The 21,619-nt window shown below is 38.0% G+C and overlaps 1 protein-coding gene across 1 annotated transcript in view; it reads right to left on the reverse strand.

Moving 5' to 3' along the window:
* LOC112049231 (S-adenosylmethionine decarboxylase proenzyme) overlaps positions 1-21,235 on the reverse strand; it is a 40,022-nt gene extending 18,787 nt beyond the window's left edge. The window contains exons 1-2 of the mRNA XM_052887506.1: positions 20,951-21,235; positions 17,705-17,791 (exon numbers count right to left, since the gene is read on the reverse strand). Of these exons, the coding sequence (XP_052743466.1) occupies positions 17,705-17,791; positions 20,951-21,072 (209 nt within the window). The 5' untranslated portion in view covers positions 21,073-21,235. The remainder of the gene's footprint in view (positions 1-17,704; positions 17,792-20,950) is intronic.
* Between the last annotated feature and the right edge of the window lie 384 nt (positions 21,236-21,619).

Raw genomic sequence — 21,619 nt, forward strand, 5'->3', positions numbered from 1 at the left:
ACGTGCCAGAAGCACGTTAACTGCTCGTGGCCAAAACATGTGAACAATTTATTTATGGTGACATCCGGATATCACGGATAAATCATATTCATTATATTAATATCAAACTTTACAGTAATAACTTCAAGCACCCTATAGAGTCACACAGCGGGCGATGGGACGAGCTATGCTAGGAGTATCTCTGCGTGATCGAATCAGAAATGAGGAGATCCGCAGAAGAACCAAAGTTACCGACAGCTCAGCGTGTCGCGAAGCTTAAGTGGCAATGAGCGGGGCACATAGTTCGAAGAACCAGTGGACATTGGGGTCCCAAGGTGCTGGAATGGCGACCCCCACTTGAAAGCGCAGTGTTGGTCGATCCCCCCACCAGGTGGACTGACGACATCAAGCGAGTCGCAGGGATTCGCTGGCTGCAGGCGGCTCAGGATCGTGATGTTTGGAAGTCCCTACAAAAGGCCTATGTCCTGCAGTGGACATCCATGCTTGATGTCGTCAGTCCACCTGGCAGTGGAGCTACTGAAATTACTACTGATAAAACCTAGGAAAATATTTGAACTATCTAAACAAGGGCTAAGCAAGGTATTCATTTTGTTACCACCATCTCAGTGTCAACAACAGGTGTGTTGTTTCCATTTTCATGTCAGCCATGAGTCGTGGATGCAAGTAGAAATGTTTCTAATTATAGCGAGAGTACCAAAATAGTGCAGTGCACTTCCTGTCAAAGACTGTACGGTTTGGCGAACTAGACAAAGATTTGTATCTACATGCGTTATTTACGATGTCCCTTGGAAATGGATTAAGACGAATATCAGTAAGTTACTTACTGATATTCTTATAAATGTACTAACAGACGCCCGCGTTTTCGTCCACTCTTAGATCTCCTTAACCCGGCCCTCTCGCAAAATCCGTTTTTGGCGGACTACCTATAAAGTACCTCACTGCCAAATTTCATCTTTTTGAGATTTCGTGATGAATGACCCTTTCCATAGAGCGAACCCAAGCCTATGGAACCTCGGTAGGAGTCTTACCTATACCTACATTGGCTACCTACATACGCTTTTACAAACATACTCCTATTTGGGCCATTGGATAAAAATATATGTGTAGACTTCTCCTTATATCGGCTAGAAAAGGTTCTATAACTTAATTCATCCACTGTATTTTTTGTTAAATGGTAAAACTAAAGGACTAACTTGCTCGTATTTACTAATCAGTAATCACTGGCATATAACGACCAGAAATTGGCACACGACCGCGTTTATTTCAATCGCACCTCATTTACTATTACAGTTTAGCACTCTAGTTTGGTACTCCTACTAATAACATAAAGACAGATTTTAGAAGCAATTTTCACCCTATTCAAACAACGCTCCAAACAGTGTTTTCATGTGGTTTCAGTAGTTGGGGGAGAACTGGTATACAGGGTGTTTGGAAGTATTTCCCATAACTAGTAGTTGTAAAATGTTTCTTTTTTTTGTTAACTGATTTTATGTAATCTTTAAGCGGATTTTAATATTACGGAAATAAGCATGCCGTGTCTACTTTAATTTGATTGTACAGAGCCTTGTATTCGTATTTTTTTTAGATTGTTATTATGTAACTACTGTAACAATCACTAGTGGACCAAATAAATAACTCTAGGTTATTCTATAAGGAATAGGAAAATTAATTAAGAATGTCAGAGGAACATATTGTTCTAAAATGAATATTTTCGGAGTTAAAAATATTTCTTTTGTAAATAGATCTTAAATTGTGTAAATCGCATTCTTATATTAAGACCTGGCCTAATTAATTCATTGATAAATATCATGAAGTAGCTTACTAGTGAATTGCCAGTTGCAATATCTCGTCGATATCGACAGTCTTACCAATACGATTACGTATTTTAAAATGCAAGGATAGATAAAGGCGTGTGTTACATGGATAGTCGGAATTATTTGAATTACTTTATATGAAAACATATTTTTAGTTAAAAAAATATATTTATGCAGTTCGGCTCCCAAAAGTGCATATGTCAACACCTTGAAGTTATGGGAAATACTCCGCAACACCCTGTATAAAATATTTTCCATATTTTTTTATTAAGACCCTTAAGGATCTTAATAAAAAAAAAACAGTTTACTAAAGAATATCGTGGCTCAGGGTTTCCGTGCGGCCCTAGTGGCAGTTAACACATACCTACTTGAGGGTCGAATACGTAACCTCCTTTATCATGTCGGTTAAAAATAGACGTCGATACGCTTGTACGGCTATTCAGAAAGCTGAGCTTGGAGTGGCAAAGTTACATGATGCGAATTGTGTGATAAAAGGAGGCCTGTCATAGACAGACCTCCTCTTATAAAATCTGAAAGGAGACCGACCATTTTGGTCCCAGAAGAATCACCAAAAATAATTAGAATTCACAGTTGTTATTGTTGTTGTTATGTGTTTCTTTGTTAAAATCGTACATTTTGTAGAGCACTTGCCCATATTTTGATTATGCAATTCAATCAATCAGAAACTAAACCAGAAAGAGAGAGATATTCTCGGTTCGGCGCTATTGGTCGACAATATGTTATTTTGTCTTCATGAGATAAGTTGTGGCGCGCATCTTAGGTCTTCTGGACCCTTAAAATTTGCTAACTTCCAAAGCCATCACGGTCCAAAGTCCATATTTGCCTACCGTACTTAGTTATGCTGACAGTTGACAAAACTTTGATATAACATAAAATTGAAAATTTTGAAATGTATAATTACACTCTCGATCAAGTCATCAATATTCTTTTTCAGTGCACTTGCATTTGAGACCCCACTCGAGTATATTGGCAGACATTCGGTTGTTCTTCCCTACCCACAACATTTAAACGGCTCAACCGATTTTCATCAAACATGTCTAAGAACACTCGCACATAAGTCACCTTTAATAAAAAAAAAACTAACTTGAAATCCCTTCATCTGTTCGAGAGCTATGGTGCCACAGACAGACTGACACGTCAAACTTATAACAACCCTCTTCTTGCGTCGGGGGTTGATAATAAGGAAGATCTGGCCGTAACACACCCTCAGTTCATGAGTATACTGTGTCGAATTATAGTGGCCTTAGACACTGTCAAGGTGAACCGGTCTTGGAACACCGGCGTCCTGCAATCTTCGCGGTGTTGTGTTATATAACACTTATGACTTATGACTTTATGAGTATAATGATCATATCCGATCAGATCTGAGCATATTATACTGATTGAGCATATACTAAGCAAGCCACCGCCCGCGACTTTGGCCGCGCGATATTTGCGTGATTTTTCATGTTTATTTATTTCAAGTAAGCCCAGGATCCGTGGAGCATTTTTACAATTACTATCAAGTTAATTTTCCGAGAATAGCTTCATCCTGATAAGACGCTCAACTTTACTTTTTATTTACGAAAATTCTTGATTCTAACTTACCAGGTAATAAAAATTTCTGAGCGTTGGAACGACATAATGTACAACGTAAAAAACGTATTTTTTTGAGACTTGAATTCAATTCAATTTAAAGCCTTTATTACTTCTTAGCAATAAATTAAATAGTTATTGTAAGTTTATTTATCCTATACTATTTGTCTTAGTGAGTTAGTTTAAACAAAATTGCGTGTACTTTTTTTTTACAATTGTTTGACTTGAATACTCCCTTTGAATTTTAAATTCAACTTTTGATTAATCGGGCGAAAACGCTGTCCGTTTTCCTTTAAGTTTTTTATTCAAATTCAAAATTTATTTATGCTTAGTTTACAAGCACTTTTGAAACGTCAGGCCTGTCCATTTGTAGTGACTCTACCACCGGTTCAGAAGGCAGAATGGATCTGGTGAGAAGTGCCAACAATAAATGAAAATATATAAGACGTCCATAGTTATTTAATATGTCAGATGCAAGTAATTCCCGAGAATAGCGCATTCAAACAGTCCAACGAAATCTTACAGCGCGGATGTTATAATTTCGACCTTGAAGGTTGTACGTATGTCGTTCGTCAGACGGCGTCGCGAATCCAGAATAGGACCACTTTTTACAACGTCTGTGTTGTCCAACCCGGCTATTACGAAACCAATTTCTGTTGCCAAAGATTATGTGATAATAGTTAGTAGCCTTTTGCCTAGTTCAGACTGCTTTAGCTTAGTCGAGTAGCGTACTAATCTACTTGCTACTGCCCAAAAAACGTTTGCACTTCGAGTACAGTTCACAAGTGAGTGGTGGTTTACAAGATGAACAACCTACAACGTAATAAAGTAAATAAACTGACTTAACTAATCACAATGGCTAAATTTGTTTGTTACGGTATTATGTGCATTTAACATTCCGTAAACACTCATGGTCTAAATATTTTGTAAAAAATTTCATAAATATTTTGCTATCATCCGCGAAAAGCCGACGAACCCATGCGACAAAATACTCTCTACGTACGTCTCACCCCGCAACCGGAGCATCCTCAGGAAATATTGACTCTACACCGTGCAATTGCAATTGTAAAATAAATCAATTATATATTGATGATGAACTTCCGTAAAATAACGCCTGCTTCTATACACTACAAATTTTATAGTTATTTACTTCGCTCCAGCGAAACGTCATTCTATGATTTTTGGAGAAAATAGATTGACTCTACTAAACTATTTACTAATCTACTCGAATAAATTTTTGGTGTTCAGACACGTTTAGCAGCAAAATTTTACGCTACTCGACTAAACAGCTAAAGTAGTGCGAACAAGCCTTATATCTAACTAGGATTCTGAGATAATGATTATAGTTAGCTTAGTCCGTGAACAGCGCATAGAACCAGTGCATTGATGTTGAAACAACATCTCGAAGAGACAGTCCACCACCATGCTATCTTCTGATCACTTTTAAGGTGGTGTCAAGCCAGTGGCGCATTAATTAAGTAGGTTAAAGTGGTGAATAAATAACAGAATATCTGCAAATATACTCGAGTGAGGTCTCAAATGAAAGCGCACTGAAAGAATATGGATGACTTGATCGAGTGTAATTAATAATTTCAAGACCTTTTTTGTTTTTTCAAAATTTTAAATTTTTTGTTTGTTGGTAAACAGTACACATCGAGTAGGAATAGTCTAGTTAACAACCTTATGCACGCCACTGCTGACAACGTCTGCCCCTGTAGTTAAGTGGCACGTCGATTCTCTTTCTACGATCGCAAACGCTTCGAAAACTAGAAAAAAGTATGGGAATGATATTTGCTATCAACAAGTCACGTGATCAAGATCTGTCATACCCATACATTTTTCTAGTTTTCGAAGCGTTTGCGATCGTAGAAAGAGAATCGGCGCGTTACTTGGCTACAGGTGCTGTAAGCCCCTCGTCCTGGGCAGGACGCATGCGCGTGCCACCACCTTGACCTTCCCCCCGTCCCCCCATACAACATGATACGTGTACCACAACTAGCACTAACACCCAACAGTGCACATTTTGTTTAATCAATACTGCAATGGTTTATTTAGGAAACAAAGTACTCGCATTGCTGTAATGAATTGTGATTTTAAAAGGCCGGTTTCTGTATACTATATACTATATGTTACGGATATTATTAAGACGTAAAGGTTTGAGAGATTTTAGGGGGTAATCTCTGGATCTACTGAACCGATTTTGAAAATTCTATTAGTATCCCTGATATTTGTGAACTACGCGGGGCGTCGCTAGTATAAACTAGTACTATAAAATAGTATAAATTAATCCATATATCCCTTGGTTACGCCATCACGCGGGAACGGCTGGACCGATTTCACATTTTAAAAAATGCGCGGAAAATTAGAAAAAGAGGTAGGTATGGGTAGGGTAGGGGTAGAGTAGGGTAGGGGTAGAGTAGGGTTAAGGTAGGGGTATGATAGGGTAGGGGAAGGGTAGGGGTAGCTTCGGTTGGTAAGGGAAGGGTAGAGTAGGTGTAGGGTGGGAGTAGAATAGGATAGGGAATGAGTCAAAGCGAAGCTTGTCCGGGTTATAAAACAGCAAGCATATGCAGTAGGTCAGTGACCTGTAGATATGATTAATGATTAGTTAACAAGTTCGCGACATCTCAATCAATCATTCTATGACGTGTGCCGGTCTGTCATACTTATTGTAATTTTACATGCTGACAGCACTTACTAACAGCACTGGGATTATCGCAGGACTCGAACCCAGGACCATGTGATACGACCTCCGTGGTGCAGTGGTGTGTTCGGTGGATTTACAAGACGGGGATCCTAGGTTCGATCCCCGGCTGGGCCGATTGAGATTTTCTTAATTGGTCCAGGTCTGGCTGGTGGCCTCGGCCGTGGCTAGTTACCATCCTACCGGCAAAGACCACCAAGCGACTTAGCGTTCCCGTACGATGTCGTGTAAAAACCGAATGGGGTGTGGATTTTCATCCTCCTCCTAACAAGTTAGCCCGTTTCCATCTTAGATTGCATCATCACTTACCATCAGGTGAGATTGTAGTCAAGGGCTGACTTGTAAAGAATAAGAATAAAAAAAAAACGAATCCGCTGCACCAACTAAGCAGTTAGTGTTTTGCTATGGTGCGGCTTTATGGTCTGACCTCGAAATACAAGTTTCGTTTACACAAAAAACACCATACAAAAAACCACGGAAAATTCTTTAGAATTCGCTTCTGTCATTTTTTAGTTTTGTAAACCCCGTGTCTTAAGCGAACACACCAATAGTACAAAAATATAGCATAAAAACAAACTCCTTAATAAGTAATTGGAAATTATAATGTTGACTGAAAATCAGCAATATGGTATTCTTCAGTTATTGAAAAAAAATAACTTAATTTCCTTAATTTAGAGTTCAAAGTTGTACATTCTTTACAACTTCTTATAATTTTTTATTAACACAGATTATAAAGATTTCTTTGGAAAAATAACCATTTATCACTGGTGAGCTTTTGGGTTTTTCGAGAAAATTTAATTCATATTAAAAGAAAATAGACCTTGGTTCATATAGAGAAAACTTTAGTCAGTACTTAACTTGTTTATTGCAAGGCAACAGTACTATATTACTAACTAAGTTCACTCTATGTAACCGTTATTAAAGTCCATTTTCTTACAATACAAACACATATGCGTAAAGTCTTCATATATGAGGATACGCGGGCCACGCCCCCTTGGTCCTTCTATTGCTAAAGCGTTAGCCTTAGCGTTCTATGTTCTGTCATACAAACACACTAGGTTATATACTATACTATACAGGGTGCTGGGAAGTATTTCCCATAACTCTAGGGTTATATTCTTTTAGAAAAATTTATTAAAAATGTCTAAGGAAGATGTGTTCTAAAATTAATATTTTCGGAGTAAATAATATTTTTTTTTGTAAATAGATCTTAAAATGAGTCCCTTATACGCATCCTTATAATTATGACGTAGCCAAACTTTATAATTTTGAAATGCAAGGAGAGATAGACTTTGTATGAAAAAATAAAAAGTTTTTAAGTTTTTTAGTAAAAAAAATATTACTTATGTAGTTCGACTATTTAGCAGTTAGACTACAAGTGGACTAACACACTATGAAGTTATGGGAAATACTACCCGAGCACCCTGTATATAGACTTGTTCGAGTATAGGAACAGGTACACGACATTGAAATAGCTAGCCAACTAATCCCGGCACCAAGGTCGCATGAATTCAGAGTTATGGAAACTTCTCATGTTTTGCGAACCGACGGCATATTATTTGTTATTCCAGCCGTCTGAGTAGTTCGAAATATTATGATTTACATTACGACGTACGTATTGCTTCAAACTTTATGATACCTGATCTTTTTTAAAGAGTACGAGCCATATTTATGGCTTGTAAGAAAAAACACATTTTTTTTTATATACAATGTGCCTATCGGTGCCTACTGACAACCCTTCGTTGATATCATACACTAGATGACATTTCTCAGTTGATTTCATGTTCATTTTAGGTTGACAATAACGACCAAATTAGTGAATTGGCCAGCAGGACATCGTGACACGATAAACATGGCTAACAAGTAGACCAACGAGGTACAGTTAACAAAAAGTTCAACTATTAGAAGCAATTTCACAGAAAAACCCGTATTTCTTTTTATTATAACAAGGGAATTTTTATCTTCTAACAAAGTCTTTAACGATTGGCACGCGCTCCTCTCGTGGGCGGCAGAGTTCACGGAACGCAATCAAATAGGTCGAACGTAAACGTGGAACCGATTATTATCAATTTGTAAATACATACTTATAATAATTCGTAATGTCTTTATTTCAACCAATATTATATTCTTTTGTTTCCTCCAAAAAAGGATTTTGTAACGTAACATATCTATAGAATAAAATATCGTTGCTGGAACCACAGAACACAAAGCGCTTAAGCGCGTGGCTAGAACACTCAGAAGACGGAAAAATAAAAGTTTTTTTTGCAATAATTCTAACGATTTCATAAAACACAGACAGATAGGCATAAAAAATAATTAATTAGTTTTTCTAAATGAAAGAAACTGCATATGTCCACTAAGTTCAACTTGTACATAATTATGTTTTCTGTGCTCAATACTTTTCAGGCGATTATTATTTTACTTAAATTGTAAGCAGAAAAAAGATTATTCCCTACATAGTAGGTACGTTCTTCATTTCTTTAGCACAACTAAAGAAATGAAAAAGTTTTATACTAAAGAAGTTTGTGCGGTTGTAGAGGGCATCTCCAGATTATAGTCATGGGCTAACTTGTAAAAAATAATAAAAAACCATGTCATTTGTGAGTGCTATAGGCTATATATTATCCCCGTATACCCACAGGAACGGGAACTAAGCGGGAGAAACCGCGGCGCGTCTGCTAGTTCAATAGGTAAATAGAGTAAACCTTGAAAGAAAACAACTCGAGTACAAATGGGCGACAAATTACGTCCACAGAGATCGATGGGGGTCAAATGGTACTGGTAAACGCTGGCCGGGACAATCATGAATAAATCATATCATGCAATTGATCGACTTGGATGTTTCGAGAGGCTTGCTAAGCACGGTGAGGCGTCATGTGACAGTTTAGGTGATTGCTTGAATCATTCTGAATTATTCCAACCTTGTACACTAAACCTAGGAAGTAATACAAATAACATTTATTAACAACAATACTCTTGAACAGAAAATATTTATATATTCATGAGCATACTGCCCAAACTTTGTGTGTGTGATACAAGCCGACGCCTCGCGGCCTTACCCGCGTAGTTCTATTCCCGTAATATACATATAGCCTAATAGCTGACGCCGCGCGGTTTTACCCGCGTGGTTCCCGTTCCCGTGTGAATATGGGGATCAAACATAGCATATGACACTCGCAAATAACGTAGCTTTCTATTGGTAAAACAATTTTCCAAATCGGTCCAGTAGATCCAGAGATTACCTCCTACAACCACACGAACTTTACCTCTTTATATTATTAGCATAGAAGTCTCTATTTCTCTTGGTCATACCACCACTCTCGAAGGACTGGACCGATTTTGCTAAGGGTAGGAGTAAGATAGAGAAGTTACAGGGTAGGGTAGGGTACGGGTAGGGAAGCGTAGGGGTAGTGTAGGGGTAGGGTAGGTTTAGGGCCGGGTTTAGGGTAGTGGTAGGGTAGGGGTAGAGGTAGGGTAGAGGTACGGGTAGGATAGGGAAGTGGTAGGGTGGGGGTAGGATAGGCGTGAGATAGGGGTACGGGTGGGATAGGGGTAGGAAAGGGATAGGGTACGGGGAGGGTAGGGGAAGGATGGGGGTAGGGGTAGGATGGGGGTAGGGTGTAGGTAAGGTAGGGGTAGGGTAGGAGTAGGTTTGGGGTAGGGGTAGGGTGGGGGTAGAATAGATGTAGGGGTTGGGTAGGGTTGGGGTAGTGGTAGGGTAGGGGTAGTAGTAGAGTTGACATCGAAATTTACGCGGACGAAGTCGCGGGCGTCCGCTAGTATTAGTATAGATGACACAAATAACGTGGCTTTCTAGTGGTAAAGAGTTTTCAAAATCGGTTCAGTAGATACCGAGAAGAATCCCTAGAACACCACAAATTTTACCCTGTTTATATTATTACCTAAATAAATAAAGTAATAGATCAACATTATACAATTATTATTATTACTATTAACAGTATTTCATTATAAAATACAAAGCCTACAACCAAATATAGTTTCAATAACAACTATAACTGCACACATTTTCCTTCCAAACCAACTTCCAGATTTTGGTGTGGCTGATAACAAAATATAGGTATGACCCCTCAAAATTGTTCGACAAGGTTAACTATCATTTATTTGAAACTATGAGCCGTGATAGCCCAGTGGATATGACCTCTGCCTCCGATTCCGGAGGGTGTGGGTTCAAATAAGACATGCACCTCCAACTATTCATTTGTGTGCATTTAAAGAAATTAAATATCACGTGTCTCAAACGGGAGAAAGAAAGAAAAACACATAGAGGAAACCTGCATACCAGAGAATTTTTTGAATTCTCTACGTGTGTGAAGTCTGCCAATCCGCATTGGGCCAGCGTGGTGGAATATTGGCCTAATCCCTCTCATTGTGAGAGGAGACTCGAGCTCAGCAGTGAGCCGAATATGGGTTGATAATGTATGATGAATATTAAACTAAAGGACGCTCGCGACTTCGTTCGCCTTTATTCAAAATAATCCAGCCGTTTAAAATCCATTCTTAACGGCAGTCTACTCCACGTTATTTGAGAGGCTATATATTACCATAGGCTATATTTTATCCCCGTATTCTCATGGGAAAGGGAACTAAGAATTTTATAAAAGGTCTAGGCACTTGCGGTACTTAGACCAGGAAGCAGTCAAGAATAGCAAAATAAATCAATTAATCATTAACAACCCATATGCGGCTCACTATGGAGCACGAATCTCCTCTCAAAATGAGAGGGGTTAGGCCTTAGTCCACCACGCTGTCCCAATGCAGATAGACAGACTTGACACGCTGAGAATTAAGAAAATTCTCAGATATGCAGGTCTCTTCTCAATGTTTTTCCTTCGCCGTTTCGAGACATGTGATATTTAATTAAAAATGCACATAACTGAAAAGTTAGAGATGCCTGCCCTGGACCGGATTCGAACCTACGTACCTACTAGCTGTATACCTTACACTGGGCTATTCAATTAATATTATTATCGCTATTATAATGTAAAAAAAAAGTTACCAAAACCAAAGTCCACCGACGTTGTTTTATAACATCCCGCGTATATGACGGGTTCGCTTTCACTATCGTACGGGCGACGCTGGCAGCGTGCCAGGAGCGTCAGACCTACGTACGGGAGCGGCGCGACGAAACGCGACGTATTGGAACACGTAACGCAACCGACGCGCGTGGCACGTTTATTTTTATCACCAGATGTATCTGGAGGTAAATATTTTGCTAGAGGTGTTTGCGTTGTTACGTCATTGGGTTAGCGCAAGATGCTATTGTCTTTGAGAGATTTTATTACGTGGTTCCCGTTCCCGTAGGTATACGGAGATAAAATACAGCATATAGCACTCGGAGATAGTGTAGCTTCCCTACTGCGTAAGAATTTTTCAAATCGGTTCAGTAGTTTCAGAGCCTATTCAAAACAAACAAACAATGAAATCTTTCCTCCTTATAATGTTAGTCTAGATTAGATACCCGCCACTTCGTCCACGTGAAATTCAGTTTTACACAAATCCCGCGGGAACCATGAATTTTTCGGGACATAAGTCTACAATCTACAATCATAGTCCTATTAAAATCGTTTCAGCAGTCCCAAAAAGCGCGGACAAAAAGAACAGCAGACAGATAGACAGACTGTTTGGTATCGTGTAAATAACTTTAAGCACTTGACACAATACTTATCTTGAAATCACAGACATACACTTCAATTTTATTGTATAAGTACTTGTATGTACTCGTACGTATGTATTGATAATAATCAAAATTCTCAGCCCGGAGTGAGGAAATTGGTGTTACCCTGTGCCTCGGAGGACAGGCTCATTATCATTAACATCTGATGATGATGACTTCCAGTTAGGTAAGTCCAATTTCGAGGTGAACCGCCGAATTGAGCACGGGTTGGGCAGCATTCGGTCTTTCGGTCATTCAAGACAAAAGTCTTCAAACAGTGTGATTTGCCAGTGATGACGCATGTTTCCGAGACTTGGTCGCTTAGTATGGGCGACACAAGAAGGCTCAGAGTCACACAGCGGGCGATGGAACGAGCTATGCTCGAAGTATCTCTGTGTGATCGAGTCAGAAATGATCGCAGAAGAACCAAAGTCACCGACATAGCTCAACGAGTTGCGAAGCTGAAGTAGCAATGGGTGGAGTACATAGTTCGAGGAGCCGATGGACGTTGGCGTCTGGAATGGCGACCCCGCACTAGTAAGCGCAGTGTTGGTCGGGAACCGGAATCAAGCGAGTCGCAGGGATTCGCTGGATGCAGGCGGCTCAGTATCGTGATGTTTGGAAGTACCTACAAAAGGCCCATGTCCTGATATGACGATGATGATGAGTGGTCGTAAATGAAATTGACATAAGCCAATCCACATTGGAACAACTAAGCACCATAGGCTCCATACTATGAGGGAGGGCTGACAGCTGTAGGGGGCCTTTAAAATAATCTGATAATGTTGTATCTAGCGGTAAATATTAATTTAGGTGTTACAAGTGTTTGCGTTGTTACGTCACTGTCATTATTAGCGGAAGAAGCCTCGTCTCCCAAGAGATTATCGTTCTGATTGCGTGTTGCCGTAGACTTTATAATTTTATTAATATTACATTATTACATTAGTAGCAAAGAGCCGTGATAGCCCAGTGAATATGACCTCTGCCTCCGATTTCGGAGGGTGTGGGTTCGAATCCGGTCTGTGGCACGCACCTCCAACTTTTCAGTTGTGTGCATTTAAAAAAAAAATATCACGTGTCTCAAACGGTGAAGGAAAACATCGTGAGGAAACCTGCATATCAGAGAATTTCTTAATTCTCTGCGTGTCTGAAGTCTGCCAATCCGCATTGGGCCAGCGTGGTGGACTATTGGCCTAACCCCTTTCATTCTGAGAGGAGACTCGAGCTCAGCAGTGAGCCGCATATGGTTGATAATGATGATGATGATGATGATGATGATGACATTACTAGCGGACGCCTGCGGCTACATTCGTGTGCAATTCTATTTATCACAAATCCCCCCGAAAAACCGTGACTTTTCAATTGAATGCATTCTCAAATATATGTTCACACGACAGCGTTTTTTTTATTTAGAATTAAAACCCACCATTGGCGGGCGTATAGTATGAAGTTGAATATGGTATTTCCAACGCCCAAAATTGAAAATCCAACACTGCTCTATATAAAGCGTCATGTTTTAAAAACGCTGTAGTATGAGCATAATGTGCTATGTCGTCAACCCATATTCGGTTCACTGCTGAGTTCGAGTCTCCTCTCAGAATGAGAGGGGTAAGGCCAATAGTCCACCACGCTGGCCCAATGCGGATTGGTAGACTTCACACACGCAGATAATTAAGATAATTCTCTGGTATGCAGGTTTCCTCACGATGTTTTCCTTCACCGATTGAGACACGTGATATTTAATTCCTTAAAATGCACACAACTGAAAAGTTGGAGGTGCATGCCCCGGACCGGATTCGAACCCACACCCTCGGAATCGGAGGCAGAGGTCATATCCACTGGGCTATCACGGCTCTATGAGCATAAGCATTTGTTGTATTTTAACGTACGTAAAAAAAACTCTCGTGCGGTGCGAATGAGGCCTAAGGGGCTTTGATTGGGAGGCAAATGGTTGCTACGAAGCTAAGGCGACGGGAGACATGACTACTCATAATCCATAACTAATAAAAAATATGCGTTTTATACTTGGGAAATTAATATGGACCCTTGAAACCGATAATAGACTATAATAACTATCAATAGTAGGAGCATGAGTAGACACAGAATACATAAAACAAAATAAAATGAAGCATATCTGGCTAACGCAAGCTCTCGTATATGTTATGCTAACCACCATCCAATAAGCCCACATGACGTGAGTTCGACGTCCGATAAAACTGATCGTGTGTTGGTCGCGATGTGCACGACATCATGCAGAGGGCCTAGTGGCAGTTTGATACTGTGACTATCGCGTTAATGTAAACGCGAATTTTTAAGTAATTGAGACAGCGCCATCTAGTGGCACTACTGCACAACTGTTTCAATTCCATATAAATTTGCGTTTACGTCAACGCGATAGTAACATTATGAAAATAATGAAAACTCCCACTAGCACTAGGCACACTGATCGCGACTAACAGACGATCAGTGGCTAGCATTATTTCAGTCTTTTAAATAAACGAATCACAAATCAGCCCCTGATACTCGTAACAAGTCGGTCTCATTTCTGTTAAATGACCATTTTAACCTCGAGCGTACTCGTCTATCGAGTAATTCCACGATAAAACCCAAGTAAAAATGTAACGGGAAGATTAAGAAGTTATCAACGGTTATCAGCACTTTACAAGTGCCATTGTAGTGACCACCACTATCGGGGCTGACCCCAAACCTGACTCACATGACACGTCGTGACGTCTCACAATCGCCTATTTGACAGTGGTAACAATAAAAACTCAACTTATACAGGGTGCTCGGTAGTATTTCTCATAACTTCAACTTATTAACGAAACTACTTAAACCTAATATAACTAATATTTTTTTAACTAAAAAAATATATATGTATTCATATCATAAGTAATTCAAATAATACCGACTATCCATGTAACACACATCTTTAGACAACGTAGCATTTTAAAATATACGTCATTATTATAAGGATGCGTATAAGTGACATATTTTAAGATCTATTTACAAAAGAAATATTATTTACTCCGAAGATATTCTAGAACAAACATGTTCCTTGAACATTTTGAATTAATTTTTTTTAAAGAATATCACCCTAGAGTAGGGATGATGACAGTTTTTTAAATTGTATATAAATTAAGAGTACGCTAATAGTAAAGCAATTTTGTAAAAGTAACAGGGTATCAGCGATCATTACTTTCAGAGCTACAGAGATTTAAAGGGTCAGATTTGCGGCGCTGCCGCGGGTCCCTGAAAAACGCCCCATACAAAATGGTACGAACTTATGACGTCGTAGGCAATTAATGATCGTTAGATTTGTATGGGCGTTTAAACAAAATTACTAATATCTTTGTTATTTCTGCGTTTATGTTTATAGTTCATTTATTTAAAAAATGTCACATTTAATGTAAGAAAGCTAAAACTGTATGAATTTTCATCTAATTACGATAAAATATTTTTAGTAGATTTGAAATTTTATAATCGTATTTATTTTGCAAATATCCAGTCAATCTTTGCTTTATATGTGTAAATTACTTAACATTGACCTTATTTACCCGAATGTATCATAAAAATCAATATATTCAAACCTAGTCATCATCCCCGTTATGGGAAATACTCCCGAGCATCCTGTATAGTATAACTCGTACGCATTAACTTGACACTTGGCTACCAAACACAACCATACTAACACCATTCGAGCCAGGTGTCAAATTAATCCACACGAGCTGTAAATGGGAGTATTTTTCATATGGACTAAGCTCGCTCTTGACCACGATCTTACCTGATGGTAAGTGTAGATGTGAACTAAGGTGGAACGCGCTTGCCTAGAAGATTCCCGTAGTAGATAGTTCTTAGTGGCCGAACCGAATCGTAATCGGTTTTCACCAAGAACAGGAAAAAGATTTTTATATTTTTTTATCCAGTAATCAATATTGGATTTTCACGAAGAAAGGAAAAAAAACATGGTATTATTTGTACTAAAACTAAATCCAATTATAAAATTATTTATGAGATCACGAAAAACTTGCTCTTGGCTGCGTTTTAATGAAGATATATTTATTTGCGTATTCTGACGCGAACTTGCTTGTTTTTTCGTATTGGACTGTATTCAGATGAAAATAGTTCGATCAACTCCCACGAACTATCGGATTGGGCCTCCACACTCTCGCTGGATGCAGCGAACATTTCCATACAATGGTTAAGTTTGGTCGAGCAAACAAACTATAGAACTTTCATTTAGTTTACGATACAGGTAACAGGATGTAATGTTCATCACCATTAATAATAATCGATAGACTACTGGACATAAGCTTCTTGTAAGGACTATCAAACACCACGGCTCCAGCAGCTCCCAGCAACCCGCATGATGTCATAGGTCCAGTTAGTGGAGGGCTTTTTAATTGGTAATAAATCACCAATAGGGATGATGGCTAGGTGTGAATATATTGATGTTTATGATACATTTGGGTAAATAAGGTCAATGTTAACTATTTTATACATAATAAGCAAAGATTGTCTAGATATTTGCAAAATAAATAAGATTATAAAATTTCAAAATCTATTAAAAATCTTGTATGATAATTAGATGAAAATTCATACAGTTTTAGCTTCCTTACATTAAATGTGACATTTTTTAATATATGAACTATAAACATAACGCACACATAACAAAGATATTAGTAATTTTGTTTGAACGCCCATACAAATCTAACGATCATTATGTAACTACTACGTCATTAAATCGTACCATTTTGTATGGGACGTTTTTTAGGGATCCGTGGTAGTGCCGTAAATCTGAACCTTTAAATCCCTGTAGCTCCGGAAGTAATGATCGCAAATACTATGTTACTTTTACAAAATTACTTTACTATTAGCATACTCTTAACTTATATACAATTTAAAAAACTGTCATCTATTAAAAAGATTGATTGAGCTATTCAAGAATATTTTGAAATAAACTTATATGCAGTACATTTATGGTATTTAGATTACCTAACAAACGATAGCATTTTGTTCGTTTTACAACTGTGAACATTTTGCAACGGCTCGGCAAGAGTGTGGTGGCACCAACCAACCGGGCTTTTATTCTTTTTTTAAACAAGAGTTTATAAATAAACAAATAAACAGTCTTGTTCTCCGGTGACATGGAGCTGCATAATTTTTTGTAACGTCTACGTCAACAATTGATTTGTGGCTTTGTTGACGTAGACAAAGTAAACGGGCTGTGCTATATCTTGGCAAATTCGTTCGTCACACTTCCAATGGATCGCGGGGTAACGATGACAGATAAACCCGTGATGCACCTCACTTACAGACCCTGCCCCGCGCGCAAGACTTCACACCCGCGCAGTCCGATCTTCCCGTCGCCCGCATATCATGGGAGTGTCATCAACGAACTTGCCAAGCTATAGGACTGCCACTAGACAGATCTGGAGTCTACCGGTGGTAGAGTCGCTATCAATTAGTTAAACTTAACGGCTCAAAAATGCCTGTAAAACAAGCCTATTTGACAATATCGACGTGTTCGGCCAAAAAGACAAAACCTTAAATTTTTTTGAAAAAATGTGTGTAAAACTTTAAAAATTAAGCTGGCTCTACCTGTCTTAGTTTGAAATAACACGCAAAATATTTTGTTGTATTTATATGATTATTTCAACGAAATTACGCAAATAACGGGTTTTCATTGAAATAATCTTACTATTTCCTACTACCACTTTTAAATTGCTGCCACTTTACGTAAAATGAATAATTGAATACAAATACGATGTTAGTTGATTGCATAAACGAAAATATATATTGAAAAATGTTGTAGCGACTCATTATTTGAATGGTACACCGACATACATAATAACCCTGAGATGTCAACCCAAATCCGACACGTATAAAGCAAAAATATTACATAGCTACACTCACCTCAGCACATAGGCGTCGACTTGGTCGCTCTGCGTGAACGAGATGATTTCGCAGCGAACAATCTTCAGCACATTCTCCCACTGTTGACTGGAACAACGAAACGATATTCAATAGAGGCAGGCGGTAAAGCAGAAATTCATTAAAAGCAGTGCATAATTGACTTATTTTGCTATTCTCGCTGGCCCAATGCGGATTGGCAGACTTCATTCACGCAGATAATTAAGATAATTATCTGGTATGCAGGTTTCCTCACGATGTTTTCCTTCACCGTTTGAGACACGTGATATTCAATTTAATAAAATGCAGACAACTGAAAAGTTGGAGGTGCATGCCCCGGACCGAATTCGAACCCACACCCTCCGGAATCGGATGCCATATCCAATGGACTATCACGGCTCTTTAATGTAAATTTTACATTCATGAAACTTCTTTTATTCGTCATAGAGCTAAGAGATATGTTTACACATACCAAAAGATAAGATAGGTAACTTGTTTTCACAAGATTTTTGATGACCGCCACATTGTTATTTGACATGACGTAAAGTTTTAAGATCGTAACTCATTAGAACCTCCCGGGACCCGACCCGCGCCGCCTCGTCGCTAGGCGGACGCCGCGTTGTCACCAGTGAACCTCGCGTGGTTAACGAATTTCCGAGTAATTTCCTAGCTGTTCAGGAGAGGCAAGTATGCCAACAGCGAGCTCTCATCGAGTGGTCCACTCGTAGTCTGCGCGTGGACACCTCGCGAGCGAGGCGATCCATTGATTGTACGGAGTTGATGTAGTGAGCGCATGCCCATACAAATCCATACGAAGAATACTAACTAATCGAGGCGAGGCGATGCGGGACAGGTCCCGGGTGGCTTTGACAAGCTTACGACCTTAAAACTTTACGTCATGTCAAATAACTATGTAGCGGTCATGCAAAATCTTTTTGACGTTTCCGGACATCGTGCGTAATCCCTCATTCGCACGAGAGCTTTTTTAACGGACGTTAATTAATATTTTTTTGTATTGATTGTATAAAATGGAAAATTCCTTCTGAGATACAGTTTTGTAGGGATGCCACAGGCAGTGTGGAGTATGCACTTAATAGAAGGAATTTTGTATAGTGCATACTCTAGTTAAAAAAACCCTATGCACGCCACTCTAATCACGAATACATTCGACAACCAATTGTATTTAATTTACTTGAGTACATTGTTGGAACAATTGTAAAAAAAAAGAACATTTTGGAAACAAGTTTCTGAACGCCAGGAGCTCCCGTTAATTTTTGTGAAACCTGTTCCAAAATGTCAGCTCTCCAAATAAAGAATTTGCAATGGGCAGGTACAGTCAGTGCATACATTGTTTTACTGAGTACCCACACAATTAATGAAGTATTTTTTTTCTCTCTCACATTATTCCTGCAATCTGTCTTGAGACATTCAGCTGAATTTTAAGTATGTATTTATAATAAAAATGTATATAATTTTTATTCTTTACAAGTTAGTGCTTGACTGATAGTACTAGTGACAATGCTTTCTAATATGGAAGAGGGCTAACTTGTTAGAAGTAAGATGAAAATCCACACCCCTTCACATGCAGGACCTTCGCACATGCCCAAAACGCCCAGGAAAAAGAAGATCATATTATGAATACAAAGCAGTTAAAAGAGCAGTAAAAGATAATATTAGTTTAATCAATTATCATCATCATCACACTGTGCAATTCTCATAACAGAACTGTGTTTATGTGTGTTGTGTACTACGTGTTTGAGTTGTGGGTCAAAAAATCAATGGAAAATTATTTCAAAAACTCCAATACAATAATCAGGTGATAAGTGCAATACTTATGATATGATTTGGTTAAAAATGTAGAATATGGTATTGTTTTTATATTTTTAAATAACACACACTGATTATTATAATTTTAAGTTGTACATTGGTAAATAACTAAATAATTTACATGTTTGAACTTTCATGGTAGATGGCATAGACAAAATAAAATAAAAGTCCAGACAGGTGGGTCTGGTCGCATTCCAAATTTGAATCTTGCAAGACTCAAGGGGAATGGACAGTCATAAAAAATGTGACCTACTTGGTCACATAAACAATACTTCCTACATTCAGAATAAATAGGGATATAGATTTTTGCCTTTATGACTCTCAGATTAGTTAATTTAGGCCACAGAAATCTAAAATCTTGTGTAACAGTTTGTCAGTTGTGGTTGGTAGGAGTGCATCCAGCAAAACAGCTCTACATAAATACATTTTTTTATATATTTGATAGATATAAAATTGAGTAGTAAAAAATTTACTACATCCTTCTCCTCTTTCCCACACTCTTTTTTTACAACAATTTTTGTATGAAAAAGAATATGGCAAAACCCTATTTGCAGAGTCAGCTAGTTACTTATAAATTACTGAATGTTGTTGGATTGTGAATTGTGTAACTATACTTAGCAATTACAAATATGATGTAACAATTTTCACATGGCAACAAGTTTATGGAAAAAAAATATGATTCATCTATTAATTGTAGATACATAGATAATTTTTCATTTTTTTTTCCTCTAACACAGAGGAGTTAATCATGTTGATTATGTAAGTTGTTAGTCTGATTTGTATGTATGTATCTTCATACTTAAATATGTTAAATATCATAGCTTCTATTAATGACCAACTATTTTTAATAGCCTGCCAATCCTCATTCGAAAAATATGGCGAATCTAAACAACATGACCCAGACCTGGATCATTAAAAACATGCTAATGAGTGATGAACTTTAATGTAAATGTATAGGTTCATTCAAAATGCAATCCTAGGAATTAGTAGTTATTTAAAAATCGAATCACGCGGCAAATTACAGTACATTTCAAAACGTGAACTCTATTTAGCCAACCAACAACGCCGACTTGAGAATTTTTCATGCCGGCGTGCTAAATCAGCTGATATTTTCTATTCTAGAACCTTCCATAACAATAACAATCGTTATTAGTGCCTCTATCATGAACCACTAGAAGACAGTTTACTTATAAATTAGTGTAATAGTTAGTTCTTAATGAATAACTGAAAAATCGATTTAATATTTAGTAGGTAGTTCCCATGCAGACGTAAAGGTGAGAAAAATAACACCGGTAACCTATAAAATTATGCTCAGCAAACAGTTCGCTAAATTTTGCACATAGCAAGTTAAAAACATGCTTCAATAATATATTATTAATACCCCATAAAATATTAAAACATATGCGGGAACTGGGAACTTACCGAGTGATTTTTCTTAAATCCGCATGTTTTACCGGTGTAAACCATATCTCTATCAACTTTTCTACACCCTCGAAGAATTGATCATTATTCTCACTACTAGATATTACTTCCGTTCCGGCCATAGCGATATTTTATTAAATTATTTTATTTTAAAACAAAGCAAGAATTTTTTTCCCGGCAAATAAGCACGACCACAACGGCTCAACTTCTGAAGTTGACTGATTGGTTGACTGAACAGATTTCAGATTTCCATATACTTATTATACTCTTTGGATTTGACTGAATCAGCTGAATGCACACTGAATCACTGAATGAAAAAAATATTGACCATAGACTAAAGCTTGATTTTATACATGACAAAGGGGCCTGAACTCTAATTGTTTTAATTTATAGATTCACATGGCGTTTGTATCCTCTTAGACTTCGTACTTAGTGAATGGTAAATACCAGGAATACAATAGCTAGATTAAGTTAATACTTTAAGTTCAAAACAGTCGTGCAATCATCGTGAAACAGTACCTAATCGTAAAAGACTTGAATCAGGCAAATAATATGGAGATTAGCCGACACCCCGCTGTTACCGTTTCTGTGAGAAATCGCGAATAAAATATAGCATATCACACTCAAAAAGAACGTGGCTTTCTAGTGGTAAAAAAAAATTCAAAATCG

Source organism: Bicyclus anynana, chromosome 19, assembly GCF_947172395.1.
Source record: "Bicyclus anynana chromosome 19, ilBicAnyn1.1, whole genome shotgun sequence".
Taxonomy (NCBI): Eukaryota; Metazoa; Arthropoda; class Insecta; order Lepidoptera; family Nymphalidae; genus Bicyclus; species Bicyclus anynana.